The sequence below is a fragment of the Microchirus variegatus genome (assembly GCF_963457635.1).
Source record: "Microchirus variegatus genome assembly, chromosome: 7".
NCBI lineage: Eukaryota > Metazoa > Chordata > Actinopteri > Pleuronectiformes > Soleidae > Microchirus > Microchirus variegatus.
Window position 1 is genome coordinate 17,259,413 of NC_139808.1, and position 21,934 is coordinate 17,281,346.

A 21,934-nucleotide genomic window follows, 5' to 3' on the forward strand; every position below is an offset into this window, starting at 1 on the left:
GTATATCTGGATACCTGAGCTGTATGTACAAGTTACATCCTTGAGCTGAAATTTACAAGGGTCACTGGAACAGAAATGTTGAGCTCTCATCATCTCATAGGGGCAGGCAGCAGCTGTCATGTAATCCAAGTTCCACATGTACAGCACATCAGTTTCCGTTTCTTTTCGAAACACTTTGAGGAAGGCCACGTACCTCTATTATTCTGTCCTGGAGTTGAAGGCCACCTTCTTTGTCTGCTGGACCATTCTCAACAATCTTAGATACGAAGATCCCTTCATTTGAAGTGCCGTCATTATCATCCTGTGGAACAAATGACAGTTATTAGCTCCAAAATAACCACAGCACAGTGTTTAGACTGTTGAGGACAGAAGCAGTGTAGAATCTTTTTTGACAAGTGCTTTGATGTCAGCACTAAATTTAGCAAAGTTTCAAAGGGTGGGCGATCTTCTAAAAATAATCATCACAATCTTTTTGACTCACAGTTGCCACTTGAATTGTCACCTCTGCTTCCAGTGCTGACATGTACTGTCAAGGATATCCAGACTCAACCAAGTTTGTGAACTTACTGTATCTATTTACGGCATTTAAAACACACCATTGCACAGTTGCTGGTGGCATATTTAACTTTTAACATTTTTAACAAAGCTGTTACATAAAAAAGACATCAATACATTATTATTACACAACAGATGTTTACACACAAGTACAGAAAACTCTATAATAATTGTAGTTTGGCTCCATAACTGAATTGAATTGAGCACTGGTAACTGTTTATGTTTTGGGACTTAGGGAGATAGAAATATGTGGAGTTGTAACAAACAGAGTCAAAAACTCCCTTATTTCCCTGTAAAGTCTCATAAGTAAGCTATATTTGACATCAAGGTCTTATTTTTTTTTTTGCATTACATGGATCTGTGCTATGAGGGGAGCAGGATGATCTCCACATTTAAGACTAATGATGACTTTTATAATACAATTATTATATGACATACCCCACCACTTATGAGGTATTGTGCTTTTATTGTATTGTATTGTTTCTATGTTAAATGTGATAGGAAGAGAAACAACTCGACATTTGAATAAATCAAGAGAAACAACTCGACATTTGAAATAAATAGAATAAAGCTATTTTGAAAAAAAATGACATAGTCTGAAAACACAAAACAAGTTAATTCCATTTTTTTTTATTCCACAGAAGTGGTATGAAAACAAGAACAGCACTACAGAGCAGCGACTAAATTGGATCCTTAAAGAAACTTCAGACACTGTGCTGATTCTAATTAATCATTTATGGCCTGCTTCCTCTCTCAGGGCCATTGTGTACAGTGAATTAGCAATGCTTCAATATGATCACTACTCTACCTTACAATTATGACAATCTTGAGAGCTGTGGACAAAGTACTCATTCTTGAGACCACAGACCCTGGCAGCTGATAGCTCTAACCAAGCCATGCCAAAATAACAGCCACATGAAACATGCGTGTCAAAAACTACAGGGATATTAGCTATTTCTATTTTAATGAATAGCTTCTAACACAGACTGTTGATTTGAGGTTAGCGGGCAAAGGAAAAGCCAAGTATTATCTCTGCGTTCTTATGGTTGCGTTTGATACATGGGTTCTGTCACAACAGCAAGAAAGGTTGCAAATTTCCAAGATCATGAGGTCAGCTACCAAAAGACTTTTCCAAATTTTCCACCAACATATTTTACAGTTTTATAGTGATAATGGAAAAGCACGTCACTGTGGCTGTAAAAAAATACTCTGTAAAAGTTCAATACAGTCCTGTTTCAATGGGACCTGCAGAAAGTCAGTCCATGTATGGAAGACTGAATTGCAACCGGCGTTGAGATATTTTCAACCCTTCACTCAGTAGAGCACGAGGCATCATTAATGACTTTCGTTTCGGGGCCTCGAGGCAGGAAACATGGTGGCTGTGAAAGGTTGGGCATGATAAAAGACCCTTTCCCTCTCTGTGTTTACCTCACCACCAAAATCCCCTCAATTAGAGACAAAACAACTGCGGTCAAAGCCATAATCCCAGATTTAACTCTCATAAAACTAATTACAGTTTTTTTAATCTGTCATGCCAAATCCACTAAACCAGACCAATATATAAACACAATAAAACTTGATAGATGCGGTCCATCTATCCACAGAGTAGAAAACACATGCTTCACTGTCTTAAGCGGTGTCAGTCAGTACAGAGAGAGCCTGTGGTGCTTTAAGTAAGTGCTAGTCATTCCTGAGTTGCCATATGACACTTGGCTGATCACCGGGGAAGATGAAACCTCCGAGACTCTCGGTTTTTAACCTACCACGCATGGCCTTCCTCCTACGATGTTAAAACCCAGAGATCCACCCTCGCGGAGAAGGACAACCGTCGTGCTTTTAGTCTCACCTTCCTATACAGACAGACAGAGGAGAGACACGTGAACAAAGGCAGGCCAGGAGGTTATTCATGTTAATAATCTATCATCAACTCCCAGCGAGTGGCAGAATGATTGAGCTGGTTATAGAGAGCAAGAACAGATGAGAGACAAATATATTCTTGTTAGTAGATAACTGAGGGGCAGAAACACATAAAATTACAAATGGAGCAAGGTGTAGGGGCAGGAGGAAGTTAATGATGCCATTCCCTTCACATTAGGGAGTGATGGGAAAGTGTAAGTTAAGAGATTAGAGGCTTAATGACACCTCTTTATTCACGTCTTCATTAGGCCTGAACAGCTGATCTATTTCAGAGTGAATCTGCTTCTCAAAAGACACCAACTTCAGTCCATCAGCTGTAGTCCATCAGTTTCCAAATCACTGTTTATGTAATTTGTTGAAATCCTCTTCATGTCCCAATAGCCATCAAGAAAATCCATCCATCCTGTGTGGCGTTTGAAGCCGTGTCACATCAAAGAGATTGATTCACTAGCCTATTTGTCACAAACTGTCATGTCTACTGGCAAGGTTGCTTTTGTGTTTGTGTTTCGAGGGTGGAGCTTTGATGACGGCAGACAAGGAGAGGGTGGGATGTTCAGAGCTGCTATTGCAACCGTTTCCACACTCCTGCAACCCAATACTTGTTCCAGTTTTTACTCAGGTGACTTAAAACTCACATAGAGTGGTCCTGTTGCACATAATGTTATTTATGGAGGTCTACTTACATATATTAACATGTTTTTATGATCAAAAACCTCTTAGTTGCTGTAAACGAGCCGATAGAAATCTGTATTTTCTGACGCTCTCCTGAGCCGCGATATTTCAGACTCAAATCTCAAACCCAGAAGACAGAGTGTGTTGTGATTGGCCAGCCATCGTAGAGCCTTCCCAGCTGTCTTGTGATTGGCCAATACCAGGACGTGACATATTCAGTACACCCGCTCTCATAAGCGCAGCTCCCCCCTCTGGAACGGTGGATGCACTGCTCCTCATTATCAAAACATTGTTTAAACAATGTTTAAAAAATAGCTTCGTCACGACTCCCCACCGCAGTCCCTTTTATGACTTTGACCCGGCGTCAGACCCAGAGTCAGAAGACACTGTCGCTCGTGAAACACCTCCACAACGGACGTTATTCTTCTTCTGCGGTTCAATGTACGCAACCGGATGTGCCCGGACTAGTGCCCGGAGCAGGACGATCTGCTGTTCCGGAGAACCGCTGTTTACGTAACCGGACCGGGTTTTTTCAGAGATCTCGCTGAGCCCGAGATTACAATAAAACACAGTGTTCTCAGCAGTGGCTGAAGTGTTTGTGTTGATCCTTCAGGGCTTCTTAAACAAGGTAAGGACGCAGATACACACTAAAAAACAGCGTTAATTGGAACTTCCGGTCAAGGTCCGTCTTAATATATTTATCTATCCACCAGTCATAAACATAAAACTATGTCTCAGAAACGCGTTACAAACTAGCGCTTTAAGCTGAGAGCTAAAATTTAAACTTGCACCATTAAAAATTAGCCATTAGCTGCAGGATATTAAAGATTTAACGACAGCTGTGGATTTCCTCCACAAGCAAATGGTCTTAAATTATAATTAGTTCATCCAAGAGGCACAAGTGACCAGTTCAAAGACACACCTTCAGCCCTTCCCTCTCACAAACCGTTGTCCTGTGTAAATTAATACACCAGTGCACCACTTACTCAGTAGCAACATGACATGAGGAACTCTGGGAGAATCGCAGAGTCAGCTCCTAATCTGTTTTTTTTAAAGCAGGACTTAGAGGGGAGTTATGAGGCAAGATAATTTCAGCTGCCACTCCAGTATGCTGCAGCATAGTGGGACTAAATATAAAGCAGATATTATTGGCATGTACAGTAGCCCCGACTGCCATATAGGCTAAAATGACCCTCATGTGCGTGTCAGGCCATGCTGGAATGTTCACTCCTGCACCATGTCATGGCCACATTAGTGACACATTCTTCAGAATTACAGCGCCTGCACCCGTTATTGTTGACAGGAAGACAGTTGGCTGTTTAGTGAGAACGTTGAGTCGAATATTACTGAGGATTTGGCAAAAACAAAGTAAAGGAAGCTGCTCCTTTCATGTGAGTGAGACAGAATCTCCAAGGTTTTAAAACAAGTCGGTAAGAGTTTTAAAGGTGTTTTTTACATTTCATCTGTGAGAGGGTTAGAGCCATTACAATGAACTCAGAGTAATTAAACCGTGTGCCCCGTCCACACACACACACACACACACACACACACATCTGCAAACACTTGAGCTAATCCATGAAAAATAGAGTGAATCCCTTCAGGAGGCTGTGCATTTCCTAAAACATTAGGTATGTCTATAAAACAAAACAAAAATGGCAATCATTGTCAACTTTGGTGACAAATACTAAGCAGACAACTGTTTAACATAAACCTTACTGGGAAAAAAAAAAGCAGTGGACTTCTTCTCTCTGGTGACTTGGCACACTCGCCGTGATCCTCTACCTCAGGTCCAGTCACAGTTTCCGAGTCTGCCCTCCATCAAACTGCCTTCCCCACTGGCTCCACTTCTTCCTCACATAGTGTGTCTAATTACAGCGTCAGATACTTCAATGTAGAGCGAAAAAGGGAAATATTGATTCAAGAGATTTTGGTCTGTAAGCAAGAAGCAAAAACTCAGTGACCTGGTCATTTTGGACATTTGTGCGCAGGCAGGAAGATATGGTAGAGTTCAAATCAATAAGGAAATAACAATGAAGGAAGGATTCGTTTGTTTGACACCTGAAATGTGTTTATTAATGCGATCTCTGTCATATCCAATTGACACCCGTGCATGAGAGTTAACTAATGGAGCACAAAAATCCATTAAAGTATCTCATAGACTCCATGCTTTAAAATTAGCCCTACAATTAGCCTAATCAGATTGAACCCCTCATTACACAGAACAAAATTCAATGGAGCTTCAATGCGTCTGACATCTTGTGATTTTGATAAACACTCTCCATCGGGTCACGTAGCTGCTGACCAGGAGCTCGGTTTAAGAGAAGACAATCACTGAATGGAAAGTGTCATAGCAATTCTAGGAGCCTTTAAGTGAACCAGAGTGAGATCTAAGCTGTTCTGTTTGGTTTACTGCTATTCCATGCTCACTGAAGAAGTTTAAAATGTCTTTAGGACTATAATTGGAAACTTCAGTCAGTTATTCCACATAGCTAGAGCCATATTGATCTCCCTCACTGTCTCTGCCTCATTTTTAATAGGTTGTAGTTGAAAAAAATATCTCCATCTGCCAGAAGAAGCATACGCTGAGGAGTGACTGAAGAGATTCAAAAACAAACTAAAGTAGGTTGCCCATCAAATGTCGCATTAAATGACGGGTTTGTGTTCCCTCTTTGACAGTGATTCGAGGAATAAATGTGTCACAGCAAATCTGCCAGAGATCCCTCTCACAAAAGATATTTTGTACTATGAAACACAGCAGGGCATGGATTCACTTTGTTTAGTTGTGCCTGCACTGTGCTTTTCAAGAAAGCCATGATTAATGTCAAAACCGGAACTTCCCCCCCGTGTGCAATATGGTTAAATAGGTCATATATTCAAACTAATCTGACCTGGATTCTTCAATTCGTCAATAGATGGTGTCAGTGGGGATATGATAGGTTTTGATTTATATTGTCAGAGTCAGATTTCATACATTTACATCACCAAAGCAACACTATCACGCTGTATGGTGTTTTGTATTCCATGCATTAACTGTGTTTTTGTTCTTACTCAACTACACACATAGGCATTAACATCCGTCCAGAAAGAGCCCATCAAAAGTAGACGGTGTGAGGGATGACTGTTAACACCATGATAACGTGCTTCCTGGATCTCCTGTGACCACATTTGGCTGGATTTTCTGTTATCACCCGATTTGCCAAAAAAACACGGATGTCGTGTCTGTGAGAACAAGTCTGACCAGACAAATGTGTCCACTGTAGCTGTGACTAGAAACACTTACTTATATATGGGCTCTGACAAATGTAAAAATACTGGGAAACTCCAGCAGGTCAAACAATGTCAGCTGAGGAGGTGTCTGTTAATGTATGTATCCTAAAGATGGACTGTGTTCATGCGTGCAAAAGAATGTAGTCGCATGTGTTTCCTTAACACCTGCAAAAGTGTTTAGGGTTTTTTTTTTTTTGATCGAACAAAAGATGTCTCAGGATGGATGTTGATATCAAACCTTAATTCTCCAATTCTCCAATTACTGACCCCATCATTTGTAGAATTGGGGCCACAACCAGGGAACATGTCATGTTATTTCACTGTGTATTGTAGAACTCGGTTGAGTTCTAATCGCTATGTTTACATTCAATTATTCATACAAACCTTTGATGATGGTGGGCAAAACATGTATTTCCTCATTAGATGTGGGAATTGCACAGTGACTCAGAGTAGGATATGCAGCGATTCTGAGGCATATTGCCAGACCATATAATGATACATCATAACATATTCTGTTCAACGAAAGACGACAAAAAGCTTATAAAATAAACAACAATAAAGTGCAGGATATGAAGAAGGTTACATTCACCACTGTATGCTGGCAAAGTCCTACTCCTTGTCTATCTCTTACCCTTAGTGCTGTGATTAAGTGCCACCACAAGGAGTCATGAAGTCATAAAGTAGTGACCACTGTTGAGTGGGGTTGCCATGATTGAATAGATTAATCAACAAGTTCTCTGATTTCAGCTCTGATTTCATTCTAAATATGAACTGTTCTGGTTGCTTTGCTTTTGTTTGGGATTGACATTTTCCTCCATTTTTTTGCATTTTGATTTGTCACTTCTTCTTATCTGTAGCACCAGTGAGTATTGTGTCAATATTTTTTTGCTTCACTCATATTCTTTTAAACTTATATCAGAAACATGTTAACATGAAAACACAAGCTGTCAATCAGAGTTGTGATAGTCCCTACATGGTTACCATGTCCGTCGATGCCATGGACAAAACAGCTATTTTTATGGCATAACCTTGGAGCCTACATGTGTAAGAAAGCCCCAGACGATTGAGGAAGGAGTGGAACTCCAGCTATGAGCTCTGAGAGAGTTCCGGTGGCAGTCTGTGAGTTGCCCTGCCTCCCACAGCTAATCTCACTCGAGACGGTCCGTTTCATATTGCCATGTGTGCTTTGAGATTCTTCCTCTAAGTAATCCATCCACTGCTTGACTGGACTCGGTAAGAAAAAGCTTCTAAACGGACCTCGTCATGCACTAAATGTTATTTCTTCTCCCCCGAACCTGATCTTCCTCTCCTATCTTTTCTATGTACAGTATATTAAAGGTGTTCCCGCAGAGAGAACTCCATTCTTTCTGTTTACATTGGATTCCACTGGGAATAATGCACTCATTGTATATATTCAGTGCAATAACTTTGATGCCACAGTCAAATGAACAATTATAACCAGCTGTACTACAGACTACAGCAAGCCTCTTCATACCAACGTGAGCAATTTCACCATTTCCCCACACCAGTGCTTTCTGTTGCGCAATTCCCCAGTCTACTGGAAAACACATCTTTGCAGGGAACAGAGCCACATACGATGAACAAACCAAATCACCTGGCATAAAAAAACAGAGACAACTGAGAAAAGAGCAAAGTCTTTTTGAGTTTCTGAAACCAATTTAGGCATTTCACTGGCAAAAATGTGTGAAATGAAATGAGCCCGAGAAAAGTTCCCCTTCATCCACAGGTTTATGGTGTGGACCGATTATGTGGCTCAGCGGGTAACTTTCATCTTTCACTGTCAGCAGTGTGTGTTCAATCAGTGCAATTTGTAGTGAACTGAGAGCCCCTCCTCCTCCTGTTCTTAAATAACTGAGCCTGACTCTGAAATGACCACTCCCCTTTCCTGATCACAGCAGCAGTGCAACTGTACGCCAACTCCATCCTAATTCAAACGATTAGGCCTGACTGATGAACCCCTGCATGTTATTAACTGGTCATTAGGCTTTGTCATTTGCACCATTCAACTCGTTGCATGTTTTTCTAGACATAGGATTGTATTATTGCCTGATTTTCATACTTTTTTAACTGGATATTTCAGTGAAACCTAAACTTTACCACTTAAGGACCGACTTTATGATGTCTCTCAGAGAGTTAGAAGATTTGGGGAAGGTCCCGTTTGTTTGACAAAAGTTCCAGCTGTATTTGAATGTTTTTAATTCAAGCACATAGGTGCTAGGTGATAATTCAATTACAAAATATTGTATATTGTGTGGTGTTAGTTTCAGGATGTATTGATATATAGTTTATGCACATTCAAGAAATGTTTACTGTTGTACACTGTGAAATTACTGATCAGTTATACCAAAATCACCCTGCCTAATGTGCCTGTAATGGTGCTTTTCCACTATACAGTTCTAGCACGACTCGGCTCATCTCAAGGTTTGGTATCCGGCACATCGTTTTCCATTGCTCTAGTACATCCTCAACGTGGGTGGGGTTGTCATAGCACGGCAACAAGAAACTACCGTGACATTGTTTTGTAGGCTACACAAAAACACACAAACGGATGACAAGCAAAGCAGTTATTTTTGGATTACTGAATCAGTAGAATCAGTTAATTAAAAAGATTAGTTCAGTACTTCCTGCATGACCGGATCACCAGCTTTCTGCAGTGCTGTCACTAAATACACCAGACTCCTCTGCTAAATATTGAGATGTCCTTGCTAAATGCTGGAGATTAACGCATGTTTTCAGGATTTTGATTTGAGTTTGATTTGCAGTGGAGGAAATAAGTATTTGATCCCTCACTGATTTTGTAAGATCATCCACTGACAAAGAAATGAACGGTCTATAATTTTAATGGTAGGTTTATTTCAACAGGGAGTGACAGAATATCAAAAAGAAAATCCAGAAAATCACATAAAACAAAAGATTCAAATTATTTTGCAATTCATTGAGTGAAATAAGTATTTGACCCCCTATCAAAACATTACTTAGTACTTGGTGGAGAAACCCTTGTTGGCAAGTACAGAGGTCAGATGTTTCTTGTATTTTATCACCAGGTTTGTACACAACTCAGGGGGAATTTTGGACCACTCCTCTTTGCAGATCCTCTCTAAATCCTTAAGGTTTCGAGGCTGTGCTTCCTCCACAGATTTTCTATAGAATTTAGGTCCGGAGACTGGCTAGGCCGCTCCATGATCTTGAGCCACTCCTTCGTTGTCTTGGCTGTATGTTTTGGGTCATTGTTGTGCTGGAAGACACATCCAATTTACGTTTCCTGACTAATGATTTCATGGTACAAGGCCCTATCCATCTTTCCCTCAATGTGGTGAAGTTGACCTGTCCCCATAACAGAGAGCGTTGAGTTGAATTAATTCCAAAGAGCTCAATTTTGGTCTCATCTGACCACATCACCTTCTCCCAATCATTCAGGTGTTCAATGGCAAACTTCAAACAGGCCTGTGCATGTGCCTTCTTGAGCAGGGGGATCTTAGGGCACTGCTGGATTTTAATCCATTACGGTGTAGTGTGTTACCAATGGTTTTCTTTGTGACTGTGGTCCCAGCTGCCTTGAGATCATTAAGAAGCTCCTCCCATGTAGTTCTGGGCTGATCCCTCACCTTTCTCATGATCATTGATACCCCACAAGGTGAAATATTGCTTGGAGCCCCAGACCGACGGAGATTGACAGTCATTTTATGTTTCTTCCATATTCTAAAATAGCACCAACAGTTGTCTCCTTCACACCCAGCTTCTTGCCAATGGTCTTGTAGCCCATTCCAGCCTTGTGCAGGTCTAAAATCTTGTCCCTGATGTCCTTAGAAAGTTATTTGGTCTTGCCCATGATGGAGAGGATCTGCAAAGAGGAGTGGTCCAAAATTCCTCCTGAGATGTGTACAAACCTGGTGATGAACTACAGGAAACGTCTGACCTCTGTACTTGCCAACAAGGGTTTCTCCACCACCAAGTACTAAGTAATGTTTTGATAGGGGGTCAAATACTTATTTCACTTAATGAATAGCAAAATAATTAATATCTTTTGTTTTATGTGATTTTCTGTATTTTCTTCTTGATATTCTGTCTCTCCCTGTTAAAATAAACCTACCATTAAAATTATAGACCGTTCATTTCTTCGTTAGTGGATGATCTTACAAAATCAGCGAGGGACCGAATACTTATTTCCTCCAGTGTATGTGTCACACTCATAACTCTTCCAGTGACGGCACTCTCTGACCAATCAGTGTTCACATGTTAGTATCGGCTCAGCAAGCTTGGAAACTCGCCAGAGCAGGTACTTAAAAAAAATTCCAGGTACCAGGTACTATCCCTAATGGAAAAGCAAGAGTCAAGCCAAATCATGCTAGAACTGTACAGTGGAAAAGTGTTGTTAATGTCCTGAATACTTCTGTCTTTTAAAGGCCTGTCAGCAGCTCAGAAGTCCTTAACGCAGTTCTTGAGGCTCCTGTTGAAAGTCAATATACTTCCACCACATTAGCTTTGGTGTCATTACTACATCCACCATTTTTTAATTTGTTATGACGCTCCCAAGGAAAAATGGATGAACTTAGCTCCTCGAAACATGCACGCTGCGAAACAGGACATTAGAGTGAGTGGAAACTGGCTCTTGTTGTGTACAGAACTGCAGTAAATATTTGGCCCTCCCCCAATGACTGCCAGCTGGCCAGAGGCACAGCTGACATCTGTGTCTCAAAGCAGACAGCGAGGAAACAAACTCCTGGGAAGTTGCTCCTCCACGAGGGAGAACAGTCAGAACAAAGAAAAAAGGAAAAGAAAAAACAGTTCGACTTCCATTTCCATCTGCGATGAGTTAAACTGAGCCAAAACAACATGGAGGCCCAATAAAACGGAGATACCAAGTCCCAGAATGCAAGCAAACCTGGAGAGCAGGACATTTTTAAAAGCCTATAAAGTTTAAATTTGTACAGCAGCATGTCACTGTAGGTCAAAATGAGATGATATACGATTAAAAGGTCCAGTCTGCAAGAATTAGCGACATCTAAAAGGTGACACTGCAGTTCCCAAAAAACTTCTCCCCTGTCCAAGGGTGTCAGAGAACTATGGTGGCCTTGGCATACCAGAAAGGATATCATTGTCGACAAGCATGCCACGTTGTCAGTCAGCTGATGAGGTTCCCGAGAGATAAAGATGTTTAAATTGGTCAGAGCATTGGGTTTGTCCTAGCAGGACCTTTGTTTATGTTTAAGAAGCATGCTTCTATTTTAAAAATGCAAAACCCACATGCTTGTTTCTCAATTCGAGCTGTTGTAGAAATAAGCCAGCGCAAAATGGTAGACTTCATTGAAGCACGACCCTTGGATTATGTACATATAAAAGTCTAATTTCTGCCACTAGGGGTCTCTCAGTCAAAACAATAACAAAAGACCTAAGTTTGATGATGTCAGGACGCACAGGAATTGATCATGAAGTTGTTGTCTTACAGTACTCGTGGAAAACAGTAATGAGCTGTCAGGACAAATACACAAAATAAAATAGAAATCAAGAGACAACACTCAATAACACGAAAACACAAAATACTGAATATTTCCTTCCTCACGATTCAGAGTTTTAAGATTTATCCAAACGTTATAGCAGAGCGGAGCAAAGTCAGAGTGTTGGAAACATTTTGGCTGAAGTAAGTGCACTACATAGTCTCGTGTTATTTAGATTTCTATTTCAATATTTTAATGCAGAAATGTGCACATAATATGTACTTAGACAAACATACTTGTGAGTAGAGTATTCCATTTCTTTCCTAAATGTTACACACTGGAGCTTTAAGGAGAAAAAGTGCCAGAGATAACTTTTAAAAGTTATTCCAAGACACATTTTGAGATATGGTAGGTGAGTTTTACTGGTTTAATTTGTTTATATAAACACTGCATAGACATTAGTTTAGTTCTACTTGAGTGACGGGGAGAAACCAGTGGGATGGGGGTTCTGGTGAGTGATTTTTTACCTTGCAAGAGATAGCCACACTTTTGGTGAGGGAGTCGATCCTCTCGCTGTATTCAGTGAATTTCTTCTGATATTTCAGCGCAGTCATCTGCAGCTCACTGTGCACGGCGGAAAGTTGCGCCAGCAGCGACTTCTCCCTCTTGTTGGCTTTAATGGTCTGCGTCTTCAGCTCTCTGTCCAGGCTCATGATCTTGTGGTGCAGCGCGCTGTTGTGCGCCTTCAGCGCTCTCACGCAGCAGTGGCCATTGGACTTTTGCTCCTTGTGGCTGAGCGTCAAGCCGCAGCCGCTCTCGCAGATCCCCACCGGCCTGTAGTCGCACGTCTCCCGCACATGAGCATCCATGTCCCGCAGGCTAAGCACCTCGCTGCATCCTCGGTTGCGGCACTTGGCCGGGGAGTACTCGCACATCTCTGCGTGCTCGGCCAGATGCTGTAACTTCACCACGGCATCGCAGCCCCGCGCGTGGTTGTCACATTTGATCTCCAGCTTCAGGATGAGGTTCTTCAGCGGCAGGACGTGGTTCAGCTCTTTGGTGGAGATCCGCTGACATTTGACGGGGCAGCTGCTCTGCTGGACGACCCACGGCAACACGCAGCCGGAGCAGAAGACGTGGCCACACGGAGTCGTTAGTGGGTCCTCCAGGACTTTATTGCACAGGTTGCATTTGAAATCCGGGTCCACGGTCCCCTTAAATCGGTCCAGCTCGAATCCCATGGTTCTCAAAAGTCCCGATCCAAACTTTGTGCGCTCCCCACCCCCGCAGGTCTGAGTCGGAGCAGTGGGGCGTTTTCAGCTGGTCATTGGTGGAGTGTTCACAGCTCACACACACTCTCTCTCACACACAAACACACTCACTGACTACAGGCTCTCTTCACTGTCTCAACTCCACTAATTGACCGAGACTCTTGGTGCCTTCAGGTGCGCCTCGTAAATAAAAGTTGAGGAAAAGTTTTGAAGTCTTAAAAGAATGACTTTTAATTAACTTTTCAAGTACAGCCTTTGTAAAGAACTTTGGAACAAACAAAGTCATAATCCGGAAGAAAGTTAAAATACGGAAAAGTTTTATGAAACTTAATACATTAAGAATTGAAGTTAAAAGTGAAAGATGACAGTGGTTATTTATGCTTCAACATGCAATGCACTGTTTCTCTAATGATCATGTTCTGCAGTCGTGGTTATTGTTGTACCAAAAATATCCAAATCATGTTCTTCTCGTGCCTGCAAGGGAGTAAAAGCAGCATTTCTTGCGGTCAGTGAAGGCATCACTTCTTTGGGCGAAAGTGTGAAGGGATTCGCTACCGTAACGACTCTACCAAGTGCGCACACGCTGTCCAGAGGTTACAGTCTAACCTCTGGATAGACTGTATTGGCTGTCTAAGTAATTAGGTAAGTTAATAGATTAATCAATAAAACAAATTCATTTATTTTAAGATTGTTGATATTTGGCTGAGTATTTGGAGGCACTGAACACTCTATGGTTGTCATTTACTCAAAATATAAAAATTCAAAGTAAAAATGTGAAACATATGTAAACTTTTTTTTGTGTTTTCAATTAATGTGACTGTGAGAATTTGACTCAGTGTTAGTTGTTTTTTGTTTTGTTTCTAGGGACATTAATGACCTCTCATACGTAAATGTGCCAGATTGTAGCCACTCTGCATTCCCTATGCATAAAACATGAATATACACAGTAATATAGATGTTTAACACAGGCACACAGTACAAACACAAATAGATCCAAAATAACAACATCTGCACTGTCCATCATTGCACATTGTCTCTGTCACTTGTCCACAGACCCTGGCTTGTCCTCGGCCACATCTTCAGATGTGTTTTGAATGTCGCAGAGCTGGAAGCCTCTCTGCCTGTAAGTGCTAAACTGTTGACTAATGTGCTGCCTCAGTAATACAGAGCATTTTCCCAGGAGGCAGTTTGTCTATATAATATAATTGAATGTAATATAATATTCTTTCACAATGCAAAACTGCAGTGTTGTGCATTAAATCCCCCACAGAAGTATTTATAAGTGATATACTGCTAAAGTTGAGTACATACTGTAGACCTGAATGTTTGGCAAGTGGACATGGCCATAAGTTACAAATTGTAACTTTAGGTGAGCATTTAGTACTCTTATAAAAACAAGCAACCTGAGGAGGACACAAGTGAGACTTTGCAGAACCCAGCAACACACATTGTGTGAGGAAGGTGATCAGGTGAAAGTTGAAGAAAACTGACTCAGATCACAAATGTGTGATAAGGAAATTAATATTTACCTGTCACTGCTCATTTGATGTGAATAAAGTGTGCTATAACTCTCTTTTCCCACTTTAACACTTTGATTTGGTCGCATTCTGAGGCCCAGCAGTGTTGAACACATTTCAATTGTAAATGAAACTGTATGGTTTCCTGCTCTCTGCCCTAGACAGAACCCACTCCTGTTGGCTTTGACCCCGTCCTCAGTAGATACCTGCTCCTACCAGTTGCCTCCTCTGTCGGAAATCCAAGTTTTATGCAATGCTATGCTCAATAAAACCTTTCCATGTGTGCATTATCCAGAACTAAATACAAGGGCTTATCAAAGACTCCATGAACAAAGTGTGACAAAGAACAGCTGAGCTTGCGGGTAATCTTATACTGATGTTATGGGATGTCTTTGGGTGGAAAGAATAAAAACCTCCCAGTGCAGTCACGTCAAAGGTCCTTGTTCTGTTTGGAGCCCATTTCATACTGAGATTTGTATGATTACATATTTTTCCTTGAGGGCACTTTCTAGGTCATGGCTTCCTTAACACAGTTAACACATGTGATGTGCCAAGAAACATTTAGACAGATGGAGGAAAAAAAATTAACAAATATAAAATGAAAGGGAGCCCTGCCGTTTTCCTTGAACACCTGTTTCTACCAGTTTCCAGGAGGTGATTACTTTTTATGTTATATTTTCATAGCAGGTCACTTTATAAGTTTTTTTTTGTTTTTTCAACGCTGGAATAGTATGTGTGGTCAGTGCTGCAGGACACTCAGCCTCTCGACCTCTGGACCAACCTGCTGCCTGTGATTTATGATTCCAGTCTGAGAACAAACAAGCATGCCTGTCTGTGCAAGGCTGTTTACTATGAGAGTCGCTTGTTTGGTCTGGCAGAGATGGAGAAATGTTTACTCTCAAAACGGAGTCAGAATAAATAAGCTGTTGTTTTAGAAGGCTGGGTGAGAGCCATAGCAAGTGGGAAGGTATATGAGTCTGAATGTATTTGGATGTTTATGGTACAGTGTACGTTGAGTTAAAGTGATATGGTATCTACACAAATTCTTTGTTTAGGTATGTTTTCCATGAGGCTGGGTTAAGTGGCAACAGATCGCGACAGCTTAGATGAGTCCATGTTGGGTCCGGCAAAAAAGACAGACAACGTCCCACGGGAGATAAGAGTTAATCCCTCTTCTCCAACCTAAACTGTGAGTGAAGGATCAAGACAGACAGGATTTAAATGCTCCGACCAGCCCGACAGGTCAAAGTAACATCTGAAGATAATTTCCATCCAAGAATTTAAGCCTCCAGTGGCTTTGTGGCTCCAGCTGATATTTGATGGAAAAGCCTGACATTTTGGAACATGCTTCTTCAAATAAACTTTTACTTTTTCATTTGCTTTGTTCCAAAAAGCCTCGAATCAAGGGGAACCTTAGCCTGACTGGGGGGGGGGGGGGATAAAACACCCTCAAGGCATGTTCTTAAATTCATTAATCTATATGTGTCCTGTCAGTCATGTAATGTATATAAATAAGATATTTGTATTGGCTTCTTCAATGCAGTGATTTTCTGGACTTTTCAGGTTGGTTTTCGTGTGGACTGCACACGAAAATCCATGTTTGTTTAAAAAAAAAAAAAAAAAAAAGAAAAAAATAATATGTCTTCGCCTGTTTTTTTGTGCAATAGAATTCACTTCCTCTGTGCAGTACGGGAATGTCCCCGGGCGATCTAAACAGTGCTATAGTGAGAAACACAGAAATAGTATAATAGAATTGATTTGAATTTGAATTGAGTGTAGAATTGATAAACAATCAAGCATTGTGTGAATTCATTTGACAGTGATTTGTATATAACGGACTGATTTATTCGTGAGTCGAGTATATTACCTTATTAAAATACTGTTAAAATTGGCCACAAGAGCACCCTAACACCCTTGATAATTTCAGAGTAAGACAGGCCTAATTCCTCACAGTTATATATAAAATCTGAGTCTGTGAGAGTTGATATTGACACTAACATTGCTTCACATCTTTATCCTAAGCTACGCTAATAGACTGCTGGATGTCGCCCTCTATTTCTTATAAAGACATATGCCATTCTGAAAACTTACTATTTCCCAAAATACCAAAGTAGACCTTTAAATTAAAATGGCCACAATTAAATAAATAAAATCAAAAATAGTTGAGCAGAAGGTTTTCTATAAGAGATATGCGTCTCTGGCTTTTATTGCTGAACCTTTAGACTTGAAGCCTTTGTTGTAAAGCAACAGAGAGATCTCGGTTTCAGTGTGTGTGATGAGGGTGTTTTGTGCGGCTATAAGGCCTTGGAGTTGGGCCATTTAGTAATCATCACCACTCTTCTTTAGATATGTCAAAGACATGAGGGCCATGTGGGAAACTGCAAAGATGAGTTATTGCTCCTCGGGACGCCCTTTCATGTTGTGCTGAAACATGATGTACTTACAAAAGGAATACACTATCCATCTCGCTGTGGTTTCCCATGTGCCTGCAAGTCCCTTGGGAGTCAGTAATATTGTCAAAACTGAGTCTCGACCAAAAATGATTTATACGCCAAAAGCATAGTTTGTTTTTCTTACAAACATCAGTAACTTACCATGCCCTTCACACAGGGAGAGCTGCTGATTTGCGGCTTTAATGAATAAGTAACTTTACAGGCTATTTTGGTAAAGGTCTCTGAGTGACCTTACGGACGAGCAATGGCACCACATTTGCCCTCACAGCTGACAGATGGTGTAATCCAAACAACCATGTCTGGCCTTGTCAGATTGTTATGACAGAGAACAGTAACTCAACCATCAAAACATACTCGCAGGCGTGAACATGCAAGTGCAATCTGTGCACGGTGTTGTTGAAATGCAGACCAATCCGATCGCACTGTGCCACGAGAGCAGCGTCTGGCTTAACACAATTGATAATCAATTTCAGAAAACACAAAACAGATCCACAACAGAGGAAGTGATGTGCAAAAAAAATATTTGCAGTTGCTAAGAAGATTATGATCATAAACCTCCCTGGAGAAAAGTCAATAAATATATATTTTTTTTTTTCACTTCCCACATTAGATTCTTTTGTGGAAGTTGCATTTACCCAAAAGCAAAAGTGCACAATTATCAATTTTAAGTCAAAGTCTCAGAACTAAATTTGACCTAAATCTCAAGTCACATCCAGTAGCTAATGAAATCTTCATGGTACAGACGCGCAGACACCGTGCCTCTGCCCTCTGGCTGAAGTGATCTTTTGGACCAAAGGAAAAATAATAATTATTATTATTTCAAGTTTTTATAGCTGGTTCTACCACTGCTGCTGCTGTTGCTGCTGTTATTATAATAATTATTGTGAGAGAACCTGTCTGTCGCCATTTGTTTCTTGGTTTAAGCATGAATGAACTTGTCAGTTCTTAATTATTATGTAGGTGCCGTTTAGTTGTAAGTGTGGTTGGTTTTGCATGGACGATGGTCATAGATACAGCCACACAATCAACATAAACAGGAATGTTCACTGTCCTTAACCTCACACTATGTGAACTTCATGGCTTCACACCCTGACATAATTATTATCCTTTTTTTTAAAAATTAATTTTCTTGCAGGCACAACTTTACACTGACTGGCTATTTGTTTTAGTGTTTGTTTACTGCCACATTCGACACTATACACGGCGTTTGGTCTTTATTTGGTGTATTCATTATACATTATCTCTTTGTCTTTGCATGAACGTGTATGCTACAGTCCAGTTCTCCTTCCTGGTTTAGCCATAAATGTGTCTAAAGGTGGAGTTTGGTCAAGTACAGAGCCACAGGAAATGGACAAAACCAAAAGCTGCAAAGGAGGGTGGACTCTTAGATTTTCCACTATTGTTTTGAATTAGTTAAATCAAACATTCAGTGTGTCTTCCATTGAGCTCCCCTCTTTTCAATTGACTCAAATTTCAACTTAAAATGTGCCTTTTTGGGTGGTGAAATAGTTCCCATTGTTTTATTTTATTGTCTGACTGTTTGGTTCACAACACATATTGTCTCAGGGTTATTCATGGTCATTTGATATTTGCCATTTGAATCAGGAGCGACTAGTGGCTGAAAATGAAATTATAACAAATTGAACAATGTTGCACGCATGACAGGAGAGTTAATTAACTGTGACAGGATGCGCCTAAATATTAAAATTAGCAAATACAGTATATCCAGGATTGTTTTTAACCTTTGTGAACCCATCAGAAAGGCGATTAACACCACCACCATTGCCAGCTGGTTACTCTGTTGCCAAACAAAATTATTTGAAGGAAGAACAAAACTGCAACAAAAATACAAATCAGCTCAGTTACAATGTTGAAGCTGTTACTATTTTGTATATTTTCCTTCTGTCCCTCATTCAAATTCGCAGGGGAGCAATTCTAAGGTGTGAAGAAAACGTCAGACGAAAGGAATTGGGCTAATCAGAAGGTTGCTTGTTCAACCCTGGGACGGGCCAATGCCCCTGAGAAAGGCACCCAATCTCCCATTGCTCCCACTGTTCCTGTGCCCAGCTTGTGTGAGTTGTGTAATAATGATGGGTTAAATGCAGAGGACAAATTCACTATAACTAATTGGTGTGTGTGTGCAAGAATGACAAATTCACTTTCATGGCTAATGGATGGAAAATGAATGCATGTCAACCAAAAATTAAGCTGACAAAAGAAGATATCACCACGTTCACCAATGTCATGTTTACTCACAAATTCTGATTGGAGCTGGAGCTGATAAAAACCCATGTGCATTGCAGTTATTTAACTTTGGAGTGGATGCTGATTAAACATCAGTGAAACCGGGATTAAACTGTTCTTTTGACAGTGGGAATGGGATATATGTAATTACAAAGGCAGCAAAGAGTCAATTGGATAACGAGTTAAGTGTGTCTGCAGCACGATGGGGGCAGATCAAACCAGCTGATCCCAGAATTAACACTGCAGTGAAAATGTGACACAGCACTTGCATGAGAATGAAAATATGATTAAAGCATAAATCAGTCTTCCCGACTGAACTGGAGCATCATTGTTTCACTTAAGTGATGTGTAAAGGCATTTCCAGGACAGTGATGAAAACAAGAAAAACACAGTCAACAATTTGTATAAGATAATGAATGACTGACTTATTATTTTTGTAACGTGTATTGTATTTATATACACTGCATAGCCCCTGGATGGAAAGCATAACTGTTTCATTTCATAGTTTATTTTGAAACTCTGCATGAGTTTTCATAAGTCTACTGGAGATAATCATGTGTTTTGAATGATAAAGTGCAGGAAAGCCCAGTACATATGACACAGCTTTAGCCTCTTGGAGCAGCTTCTACTTTTGCCAACAGCTGACTCATCCATAAATAAAGTGACTCACTGTTTTTTTTTTTCTTCTGTGTGAAGAATCTATTGATCACATCTGTCCCACAGCGCTGCTAAATCCGTTTTATTCTTAAAAGAACAAAACATATGGACCTGATGGAACAATTATGACCAAAAGACTACGGCTCATGGTTGAGTAACTGCTCACTGTGATAAGCAGTGTCTGACACCGTATGCTCAAATAAATAAAAAAATAAAGCATTTTCCACCTGAAACTAACAGCAGGTTGTGGTGTGCTTCAGAGCTTGTACAAAGAACTTCAGCATTTTTTTTTGGATGGACAAGCACAATGCATTCGTTACAGAGGTTTTCAAGGCACAAGTGTGTAATATTAGGAACAGATGATTCTCTCTGTAGGAGGGGGACGGAGGGAGGGGTGGAGGAAGGGAGGAAAGCACTTGAAAATCTCCAATCAAAAGTTTCTCTCTGAAGCCTGTGAAGCTGCTGATTTTCTAGAAGCTCAGTTCTCACTGGCTCCATAAATAACCTCCATACTTGGCACATCTTATCTCTGAGGCTTATGAAAGAAAAAAACATTGAGCGAGAGAAATTTAAAGATAAACCATATGGAAGTGTTTCATCTCCTCATTCATAAAAGGCACATTTCATGCTTAATACCTTTTATTTATACACTGTTTGTCTCATTTTATTTTTTATAGCTGTATGCCAGGCTCGGCAGAACTAACATGATGATTCACAATTTTGCCATGTGTTTTTCATGGTTAGACTAGCATGAGACATGTGACCCATTAGCCACACAAAGGTCAATGCCAAGGGAAAGTTCAGTTTTTTTTTCAAGTGTGGTTGTCACAGAGGCTCTATTGAGAGCTGGTGTAACATCCATCCATCAAAAGTGGATAGTGCAACGGTTCCTATCTAGCATTAAAATGCACTCTGAATGCATCTGGCTTCACGTTGGAGTAGAGGTTAGCACTGTTGCCTCACAGCAAGAAGATGCTAGGTTAAATTCCCAGTTTGGGACCGCTCTGTGTGGAGTTTGCATGTTCTCCCGTGTGTCTCCTCCAGGCTCTCCTGTTTCCTTCCACCATCAAATCATGTATAAATGTTAGACACACATTGGGTCAGGTTGGTCCCTTGCGGTGGCGTGCTTAGAGGCAGTGGCTCTGATCAACCCTCCATTTGACCTTGCAATTTCAGTTGTGTAATCACAATAAAGAACCTTTCGTTTCCTTTACGCGCACTGTATTCAAACACACGGACAGAAAATAATGTAACAGCGCTGATTAGCGTGAAAAAAAAAAATCAGTTCACTTTGAAACTTCAGCAGGTTAGAGGACGACAGCTGAGAAGGCAGTCTCTCTAATTCATCCCGAGGATGGACTGTACTCATTCATGCTCAAGAATGTGGCCACACACATTCCCAAACCACCTCCGCATGTGGTTCTTGTGATCGGATCTGTATCTGATGTCTGTATGTTACCGCATCACTCAGGGCGGATGTTAATACCAGGTCTGAAGGGGCCATAGGAAGCACCAAGAGCCTTGTGCTCACGAAAAACATGACTGTCAGTGTTACTTAACACAAGTGCTTTTACCCATTTTTCCAGAATAACTTTCAATATCTGACAGTTATTTACAATTTACTACATTATGCAAATACAGATGATGTATTAATAATTTAAAAAAAGAAAAACAAAACGTTTTATTGAGTAAAAACACTGTAGTACACAAACACCATATTTTGTGTTTAACAGAAAAGCACATATTTGAAATTTAGAAAATTGTTTTTGTCTCAATGTCCAAAAACAGGCCAAAAATTGGAAAAATTGACTTTTTTTTTCCACTCTGGTAATAAAGACTCATAGTTGTTGGCTTGGACATGCAACTTCTCAGCTTTCAGAACCCATTGGAATTTTTCCAATAGCACAAACTGTTGCGTAATTATG

General features: G+C 40.5%; 1 protein-coding gene across 3 annotated transcripts in view; it reads right to left on the reverse strand.

Moving 5' to 3' along the window:
* pdzrn3b (PDZ domain containing RING finger 3b) overlaps positions 1-13,142 on the reverse strand; it is a 108,766-nt gene extending 95,624 nt beyond the window's left edge. The window contains exons 1-3 of one of the 3 annotated variants that reach the window (XM_083892877.1): positions 12,395-13,142; positions 2,325-2,405; positions 194-301 (exon numbers count right to left, since the gene is read on the reverse strand). In XM_083892877.1, coding sequence (XP_083749003.1) covers positions 194-301; positions 2,325-2,405; positions 12,395-13,108 — 903 coding nt within the window. In that variant the 5' untranslated portion in view covers positions 13,109-13,142. Of the gene's footprint in view, positions 1-193; positions 302-2,318; positions 2,406-12,394 lie in introns of all 3 variants that reach the window. The other 2 variants (XM_083892876.1, XM_083892875.1) reach the window with 2 other exon arrangements.
* Positions 13,143-21,934: the final 8,792 nt, after the last annotated feature.